A 9,914-nucleotide genomic window follows, 5' to 3' on the forward strand; every position below is an offset into this window, starting at 1 on the left:
CCTAGGCTCGTCTGTGGGAGCGGCCAGTGCCTTTTTACCCCTGAGCCATCTGTCCAGCCCAGATATTAACATTTTTATTTTTTCCTAAAGCAATCAGATCTATGGATTTTCAGAATGCCTTATAGTTTAGCCTCTCTTGAGATTTTGTTTTCATGGTTATAATCGGATTGTGCATTTCGGCAGGAACACCCCGTGAGGGTGTGTCAGTCCAACAGAAACAACAAAATAGGTCTAGTTAGCCATTGTGTATGTTGGGGGTGAGCGATGCTCTAAGTACTGCATGATGTTCATTTGACCCTCTGCATCCCTCTCAGGATGTTAATCATCACTGTGCAGCAACCAAAGCTGATGTTCAAGAAAGTTAAGGTAACAGGTCTTTGTGTCACATGACCAGATAAGCGTTCCCCCCCCCCCTGCAAAAAAAAAAGCAATTTAGAGGATTTATCTTGGCTAATGGTCTCAGAGATGTTACTTCATCATGATGGAGAGGGCATGGGGGTAGAAATATGCCATGGTAGCCAAGAGTCAAAGGGAAGTAGGAAGTAACCATAACAAGATACTCTGACCTCCTCATCCAGCTCCCCCCCCCCATCTCATCACCTCCCAATAATGCTGTCCTGTGAGCCACAGAGGAGTGACTCCCTGCCATCGATTAGGTCAGAGACCTTGTGAGCTAATTGCCTTTGGAAATGCTCCGCACAGTCCCAGAGGTGCTCTATTAATCCCTGGGGCTTTTCCTAATCCAGTCAAGTTGACAGTGAAGATTAACTCACTAGTAACTCGCTAGGACTCCAACCTGCAAGGTGGCTCCGAGCCCAGGGCCTCCAAAGACTCGACTCTGGGCAGATTCTGGCTTCGCTGGAAGAATGGGAAGTTCCAAGGGCACTGGGCCTACCTTGCAGACCTCCAGTGAGCAGGTACCATGACCCAGGGCCTATCTTGGCTATACTTCCCACCACTCCCTCTTGTCTCACGCCAGGCCACTTTCAACTACTTCCCTCAAATGATCAAGATGGCTCAGCCAAATAAAGGAACCTGTCCCAAAGCCTGGTGGTGGTAGTTCACACTTTTTAAACCCAGTACTCTGGATTCAGGCGGATCTCTTGAGTTCAAAGCCAACCTGTTTTATAGTCAGTTCCAGGACAACCAGGGCAACACCCAAAGTTTGACACCACCTGGGTTTCCCAGAACCTGCATGATAGGTGGGAGTCAGTTATTAGTTGGCCTCTGTCACACATGCAACATGGGTCTTTCAGGCGCGCGCGCGCGCACACACACACACACAGAGTAAATGTAATTAAAAACAAAGTTACCTGACTCCCATAGGCCTTGACTTTAAGGTATCTATCCGTCCTAAAACCCCGATATATAAAGTGGTTTTGTTTGCTTTCTAATGGTGCTAAGAATCAAACCTACAGTGCATCACGCATAGTAAGCAAACATCCTCCACTGTGCTGTATCATAGCCCATTAAAGTCATTTAGGGTCTAATAGTCATTCTGCTCCCATCACTTCCCATGCACCCTGCATCCCAGCATCTTACACACCAGGACCATCCTCTGAGAGACACTATATACAACCGGGAAGGGGTCCCTCAGTGCAATCTGCTCCGCCGCGGAGCCTGGAGACTGCTCACGTGTCAAGCCACCTTCCTGCTTCTGCAGAGACCCGGGATCCTGCTGGAGTTACTCCTGGACAATGATTCCCAAGCCTTGACATGTTTCCTGGGTCTACCAGGCTGGCTAGTAGAATGTAGATACCCGAATACCGCCATCACCCATGAGCGGCTGATTCAGGCTGACATGTTGATCTCTGGACTCAAACTGGAGCCGCTTTTAGTTCAGCTACAGTAGATTATCTTTTCACTTGCTTCCAGTTTCACCAGTCAAATAATGTCCTCCATCCCTGTCCCCAGTTGTTGTCTCCAGAAGTGACTACTGTTGTCATTTTATTGCTTTTATAAATAGACAAGGGGATCCTCATGCCCCGTCCTTTTGTGAAGCAGCGTAATTGTGTAGACCAGGATGAAGAGAGTCGCCTGCCTTGGCTTCCCAAGTGCCAGAATGAGATGTGTGCACCACCATGCTTAGTAACACTCTGTACATACACTTCCACTCCCTGAGAATATAGAGGCCTGGGCTGGATAGATGGCTCAGCTGTTAGGAGCACCTGCCTTTCTGCCAGAGGACCCTGTTTTAATTCCCTGAACCCACTTGGCAGCTTGCAATTGTCTATAACACCTTCTTGGGCACCAGACATGCATGCAGACAAAACATCCAAACATCCAAACACACACACAAAATGATTTAAAAGAATATATAGGTTAGGTTCAGGATTAGCTTGGAGACTTTTGAACCAGTTTCCTCTAAAACAGCAGAGAGGACAGTAGGCTACCACACAGGATTACAGAGTCACAGGAGAGGCAATTGAAGCTGTCCACAGGGCCTGACACCGAGTCAGCACTTTGCACCTTTAGTTATGTTGATCCTACATCTTGGCATCAGGCACAGACGGTACCACACCCTCGAAGCCAGTCACCACCCTTAGAGTTTAGGAGCAAAGAAAACCTCATAGTGTGAGCTTTATTGGTTTGGTGAGGCTGTCCTTTGTACTCGGGCCTGAGGCCAGACTGGGATCAAACCTTTGGACTCTCTTCTCTCCATCTCCAGAAAGCTGGAATGATAGGTGTGAGCCAGTGCTGCGCCTCACTAAGTTGGAGTGTTTGCTGAGAGCTTTGTGGACAGACTTGGAATTGAGTCATTCCTTTGTAGCCTGTTTACATGGTAGGGTAAAAGAAACAAAAAACAAAAAAAGCAAAACTCAGAGATGCTGGGATTAAAGGCATGCACCATCTGACTACCATTTTTTTTTTTTTTTAATTTTTGAGACAAGGTTTCTCTGTGTAGTCCTAGCTGTCCTGGAACTCACTCTGTAGACCAGGCTGACCTCAAACTCAGAAATCCCCCTGCCTCTGCCTCCTAAATGCTGAGATTAAAGGCATGTGCTAACACTGCCTGGGTTTTTTTTGTTGTTGTTGTTGTTTGTTTTTTTGTTTTTTGTTTTTTTTTTTAAGACAAGATTTCACTACTCACCCCCTACTCATTGTGTAGACCAGGCTGGCCTCAAACTCAGAGATCCACCTGCCTCTGCTTCCTGTGTGCCTGTATTTAAGGCACAAGCCACGTGTCTGCCCTAGATGCTCAGTTTTTAAAGCTTCGTCTGGATTCTTTGGTTAGGCTAAGAAGGTGAGAACCCGTTTAAATCTCAAATCTTGGTGGCCACTGTGGCAGAGTGCTGGCTCACTCTCCTCTCAGGGTTACCTCAGGGGTAGTAGAACTGAAGCCACTTCCTTGCCCCTCTGCCTTGCACCCTCAAGTCCCCCCACCCTACCCCCCACACCACTCACACCCCCACACACACACGAGGGGAGAAATCAACGGGGCTGATGAAGCTGTCTTTCCTCTCCCTCAGACCCTGCCCACCCCTGCTCAAGCTCTAGGCCCTTGGATTACGGCCACCGCGTTCTTTATTTTCATGCACTCTCATATAAAGCCATAGGGGCAAAGGCTTTAAGCAAGTGGGTCCCCAAGACCAGCCAGGGAGAAGCAATACTCCCACCTCCACTGGCAAAAAATAAACCTAGTCTCTGGAGGAGCCAGTACCCTCCGAGGGAGCCAAGGGCGTGCCCAGAGTCGCTGCGTGCTCCTCCTGCAGGAGCCGCACCGGTCTGAGCAGTTTGGTGACAAGGGCCAGAGTTTCTCCTGAGCCTTGATCCGATCTCTGCACAGGTGGGGAGGATGTTGGAGTTAGGATTAGAAACACGACCACGAACATCCTCGCCATGAAACTTAACAGCCACCCCAGGACAAGGTCCCACAAACAACTGTTAGTACAGGCCACGGGCCCATCGCCGCCTCTGACATCCTTTAGAAGGGGCAAACCCAAACCTGACTGCGGCTCAGTGCCCACCCCAGGAGGCTAAGAACGCAACCGAGGCAAACTAGGCAGGACTGGATTTCACTGGGTCTTCTAAGAACTCGTGTTTCAGAGAGGAGTAACCAAGAAAGAAAAGCTGGACTATAAGGAAGCAAGAGATTTGCCCTCTCTGGTCATGCCCGGCCCGTTAGTGATATCAGAAGGTCAGCATTGTTCAGGGACACGGAGAGGCTTCCTCTTCCTCGGGCTTCATCAGCTTATCCAACGCTTCCTTCAGCACACCATCTGGGTCTAGAATCTCCACCTGGATGAAAGCGGGGGAGGGTAGGTTGGGGGGCTGGTTGGTTGCTGAAAAACAAAACTTCATCTCTAGTTCTTTGACGATGCCCGTTTTTCTTTTCTTTCTTTCTTTTTTTTTGTTTTTTTGTTTTTTTGTTTGTTTGGTTTTTGGAGACAGGGTTTCTCTGTGTAGCCCTGGCTATCCTGGAACTCACTCTGTAGACCAGGCTGGCCTCAAACACAGAAATCCGCCTGCCTCTGCCTCCCGAGTGCTGGGATTAAAGGTGTGCGCCACCACTGCCCAGCTTGGATGCCGGTTTCTGTTTCTCTGGTTTCAGGGCCCCAGGAGGACTACCCACCTTAGGAATGGGGAACTGGGTGGGTTCAGGGGCCTCGTCACGGCCAAAGTCGATCATGGTGCCACACTTGGCCACGTTGTCCACCCAGAAGCCTTCAAACAGCTGACCATGGTCCAGGTGGAAGAAACGCCCATGCCCGTTCTTCATGCCTCTCTCCCAGCTGCCCTCATACCGGTTCCGGTTCTCTAGACAGGAAAGCAGGGGTGCTAGGCACAGTGAGGGAGCTAGGACGTCAGGCTGGGTCTCGCTGGTCCCAGCTGCTGACCAGTGTGTGCTAGCTATCTGAGACCCATTAAATAAGCACATGGCAGGAGGTGCAGTGTCCCTAAGCATCACCAACATTACTTCAACCACTTCCAGAGATTTGATTTTTGCCAGTTACGGTGGTACACGGCTTTGACCCCAGCACTTAGAAGGCAGAGGTAAGCGGATCTATGAGTTCGAGCCCATCCTTATCTACCAAGAGAGTTCCAGGGCTATACAGAGAAAACCTGTGGCGAGGAGAAGGAGGGGAGAGAGAAAGAGATTTGATTTTTTTTTTGAGGTTGGAGCCAGAACCTGGCACATGCTTACTCTCTGCTTCTGGTTTGTGGTGTAAGTTTTTGTTGTTCTCTTGTTACTTTGCAAGAAACTTGGAGTGTGCTAGGCAACTGCTCCACACCCCCAAGCTTTGGCCTGAAACTCCTTCCGTAAACCAAGAATTCAGAGCTCCACTTGCCTCTGCTTCCCGAGTACTGTGATTAAAACTATTTGAGTTTTATTTTCTGAGACAGCATTTCTCCCCTTGGCTAGCCCAGGCTGGGTTCTAAGTCAAAGCAGTGCTGCTGATCCCAGATGTAGGGACCCTGCTTACCTCTCATTTTAATTTATTTTTTTAGTGTGTTTGTGTTAAATGCAGGCACTTGCATACCACGGTGCCTTGTGTAACACGCGTGTATGGGGGTGAGAGGCCAACACTGGAGAACCAGTTCTCTCCTCCTACCTTGTGGGACCCAGGATCAAACTCAGGTGGTCAGGCCTGTGTGCAAGCGCCGTTACCCACTGAGCCAACTCACAGGTCCTCCATTAAAAAAATAAATCATAATATAATAAAATAGTTATTTGTTAACCACAAGGAAACTGAAGCAAATTGTCTGGCGTCCTAGAGCTAGCGCGGGCTCACACCAGGATCTGAATACATGCACTCTTGCCCAGAATCCAGGCCATGAGAAGTTCCTCGGAACATTTGTTCTGCTTACCAAGAGCTCACTAAACCCAGCTTAAGCATAGGGGAGGCTCACGGAAGGCAGGCTCCCAGCTGAGTATAGGGACTACAAGACAGACAGACAGACAGACTGACCACACCTCTGCCCACCCCAGCTGATCCAGGGCCTCAGCTTATTTGGATCTCGTTGAAAGTCAGAATCTCACTTTTTCAGGGCCAACAAGACTGGTGTCTATGGGACAAGTATTATGGCCGTTGGGGCAGCGAGTCTGGGAGGAGATCTTTCGGGGACGGGGCGGGGCCAGGAAGCGTTGGGGCGTGGTTTCTTGGGGGCAGGGCACTCACTCAGCCGCAACATGCCCTCCCCTTCAGGCTTGTCGTTCTGCCACTGGCCCTCGTAGATGTCGCCGTTGTTGTAGTACATGCGTCCCCACCCGCTGCGCTGGTTGTTACACCACTCACCCTCGTAATACTCCTTGGGTCCGAAAAACTGGATCCCATACCCCTGAAAGTAGGAAGGTGTCCCACTATTTGCCAACTCTCACACCTGAGTCCCCTCCAGCCGGCTTTCCTAGTAGAGGTCAAAGAATTCAGCTCCTTTCGTGCACCGCCTTCAGACCGCCCGCATAATTTCTCTTCTCTGGTCGCCTTATCTCTGGCCCCACTTCCATACCCCCTCCATACAGCCACCAGAAGGATATTTTATATACCCTGTAGGATCACCCACCCAACTCTGATTACATTCAGTCTCTATTCAACTGGCTACTTAGAAACATAAATGTTACATTTGGAGACCAACAGTGGGAAATCAAAGACTATTGGAGATCACGCTCAAAGTGGCTTGGTTAAGTAGCACTAAGTCAGTACCTCAAAATCCCAATGCCATCTTTCACTACTCTCTTTCTCTCCCCCAGAGCAAATAAGGTCTGCTGCTTGCTATCTTTGTTATTCCTCCCTACCATCTCATGTCTACTGGGCTAGCCTTGCTGCTTTGGATATGACCTCCTGCCCTGTATTTTCTAGGCTAGATTCATTGATCTCCCAACCACAGGGAAACCACTGCAAACTCTCCATTAAAGGCAAATCATTTGTTTTAGGTTCAGTCTTCCCCACCACCACCCCTGCCCCCCACCCCTCCCGGAAGCAAAGAACATGAAATCCTGGGCTCTGCAGCTGGCTAGCTGTGTCACCAACCCCAGGCTAGGTGCTTCACCTCACTGAAAGTCTTAGTGAAACGGAAGACCAATGACGACAAAGCTTTTAATTTAAGAACTCAAGTACCATTATAGTAACTGTTCAGCAGTAACATTTAGAACTATCAGACTCCATGGCTTATAGCAAGGACCAATACAAGTTTGTTTCTTTTCTTTTTTTAAATATATCTGCAGTAGGATGAATATTTGTGGAATTTCCTCTGCCTAGCTCCTCCTCCTCTGCGTCCTCTCTTGTCCTTGCTCCCTGTTTTCAGTCAGGGTCTCTCTCTATGTAGCTCAGGCTAACCCGAAACTCCCTCCACCTTCAGGATGCTGAGATTCCAGCTCTGACCCTCCATGCCCTGCTTCCTAGCCTCCCATTTGACTCCGCCAGCAGCAGCAGGAGGAGGAGGATTCTCAGAATTGGGTAAGGGAAGAAGAAAGCCAGGAAACCAGGGGGAAGAGGGTGGGGGAGACTGCCTGCTGCCTCCTTGAAGCTGTAAGGTTTTTAAAGGGTTCCTTCCTGGGGCCCCCCACTTCTCTTGTTTCCTGTTTTCTTGGTTTGTTTTGAAAAGCACTCCAGTCCCTCCCTCCACCCCTTCCTTCTCCCACCCAGGAAGCCACTGTCTCTCGGTCCACCTCCCACCTTCACCCCCCCTCCCCCACACAAAGCCTGGCTCTTCCCCTCGCCTACAAACAAGGCATGCTGGGAAACCACTCACCGATTTCTTATCGCCTTTCCACCAGCCTGAATACACTCTCCTGAGTTTTCCGGTCTCTGGATCAGGATGACTGAGGGATCCATAACCATCTCGCTTCCCAAACTTCCAATCCCCTTCATAGACCGCGCCACTCTTCTTCCAGACCTGTGTTCCTTTCCCTGGTGACACACGGATGGGCCAACACTGCAGAGGGCTGCCACCCTGAAGTTGGAAGCCACATGCCAGTCCAGACCTCGGGGATCTCTACCCTGAACAGAATAGGGTCTGTGCCTCATCTTTAGACTGTCAGCATGCAGAAGAAAGGAAAGTTCCGTGTTGAAAAAACAGTGATGCTCCTGCCCGTTGTTGAACAGCCAGACTGATACGGGCAATGGCTAGAGACTCTATCTCAAAGAGAAAGTAAAAGGGGGCCAGGAAATGATGTGAGGACACAGGTTCAATTCCCAGCAGTGAAATAAATAAAATAAACCCTGCCCTTTACAATGTGGATGAACAAGAAGGACCTTAGGATGAGCAATGTAAAAAAGCTGTGCCTCGGTAGCACACACCTTTAATCCCAGCACCCGGGAGGCAGAGGTAGGTGGATTTCTGAGTTCGAGGCCAGCCTGGTCTACAGAGTGAGTTCCAGAACAACAGGGGCTACACAGAGAAAGCCTGTCTCGAAAGATGGGGCAAAATAAAAAAGCAAAATAAGCCAGATTCAGAAAGACCAGTATCAAGTGATGTCACTTTTATGTGGGGAAGTCAATGTCATAGAAATAGAGACTAGAATGATGGATGTCAGCAGCTGGGAAGAAAGAGGGAGATGTGTGTCAAAGGCTATCATAGCGTAACATTTTGGAGGACCAAAGTACAGCATTGTGATTATAGTTGATAACTAAGTAAGTCAGGGCGGGAGAGATGGCTCATTGGGGTAAAAAGCACTAGCCCTGCAAGCCAATACTTGAGTTTGCTCTCTGGAACCCACAGTGGGAGGAAAGGGCTTACTGGCAAAAGTTCCTTGCTTATCATCCACATACATGCTGTGGTAATAATGTCTGTTCTCATCTGTACCCACCATACATACACTTAGGTCATACTGAGGCTCAAACCAAGGCCTTGGGCATGTCAGTGAAGCATTTTACCAACTTACAGCTACATCCCAGTGTTGTGGATTTTAAAGACAGGATCTTGTCCTATGTCCCAGCCCTCAAACTCATCCTCCCACCTATGCCTCTTAAGGGCTTGGTAGCTATGTGCTGTCACTCCTGGCCATCAGTTTGATTTCAATGAATCCAAGGAATGAATGAATGAATGAAGAGTTATCATGAAAGCAAGCATCGAAAGCAAGCATCCGTATCAAGTCTGCGTATAGACGTCCTCAACTCTCCCGTTGACTCATTAGCAGGCCGGAGTTTTCCGTCTCCTTTTCCATTCCATAAACGAACCTAAATCAAGAGCTGCTGACAGGCCCCAGAGGTAGCAAGGAAAAGTGTTCTTGCTTTTGGTCGAGGTCTCTGAAGGGTGATCTGTCACAGGAACAATGAAAGCCAGGTGCCTCCCAGTATGGATAGGGACATGAAGAAAAATATCCTCGGATTACTTCCAGCCCTCTGGAAATTTCTTTTGACTATGGGGAAAACTCTTATTAGTGTCGAGCATCACCCACCATCCCTTCATAGGATTTTCTCTGCCATCTTCTGGTTACAAACTCCAAGAAAGAGAAAACAGTCTGACCCAGGGCTGAGGCAGTGAGAGTCTTTTCCTTAGATTTTTGTACACTTCATTTCTATATTTTTATAATGCTGTGGATCAAATGCAAGGCTCCACTTACACTAGGTAAGCTGTTTACTGCCCTGTTAGCTACTTGACATAAGCCAGAGTTGGTTTTGAAGAGGGGAAAAAAAAGTCTCCATCAGATTGGCCTGTAGGGCATTTTCTTGATTGGTGGCGGGTGTGGGGGGGCCCCAGCTCACTGTGGGTGCTGTCACCTCTGTGTCTCTGTGTTAGAGAGCCTGGGTGCTGTGCGAAAGCAGGCTTGGATGGGGGTGGCTGGAGAGATGGCCTAACGGTTAGGACCTGTTGCAGTTCTTACAGAATCAGGGTCCGGTTCCCAACACTCTTGCCTTAAAACCTTCATGTTAGGGCTGGTGAGATGGCTCACTGGGTAAGAGCACCCGACTGCTCTTCCGAAGGTCCAGAGTTCAAATCCCAGCAACCACATGGTGGCTCACAACCATCCG

At 49.0% G+C, this 9,914-nt stretch overlaps 1 protein-coding gene across 2 annotated transcripts in view; it reads right to left on the minus strand.

Moving 5' to 3' along the window:
* Positions 1-3,954: 3,954 nt before the first annotated feature.
* The window catches only part of Morn3 (MORN repeat containing 3), a 10,150-nt gene continuing 4,190 nt past the window's right edge, over positions 3,955-9,914 (minus strand). Inside the window, exons 3-6 of one of the 2 annotated variants that reach the window (XM_021163251.2) lie at positions 7,693-7,850; positions 6,123-6,282; positions 4,574-4,758; positions 3,955-4,239 (exon numbers count right to left, since the gene is read on the minus strand). In XM_021163251.2, coding sequence (XP_021018910.1) covers positions 4,150-4,239; positions 4,574-4,758; positions 6,123-6,282; positions 7,693-7,850 — 593 coding nt within the window. In that variant the 3' untranslated portion in view covers positions 3,955-4,149. The remainder of the gene's footprint in view (positions 4,240-4,573; positions 4,759-6,122; positions 6,283-7,692; positions 7,851-9,914) is intronic. The other variant, XM_021163250.1, reaches the window with a different exon arrangement.

The sequence above is a fragment of the Mus caroli genome, chromosome 5, assembly GCF_900094665.2.
Source record: "Mus caroli chromosome 5, CAROLI_EIJ_v1.1, whole genome shotgun sequence".
Taxonomy (NCBI): Eukaryota; Metazoa; Chordata; class Mammalia; order Rodentia; family Muridae; genus Mus; species Mus caroli.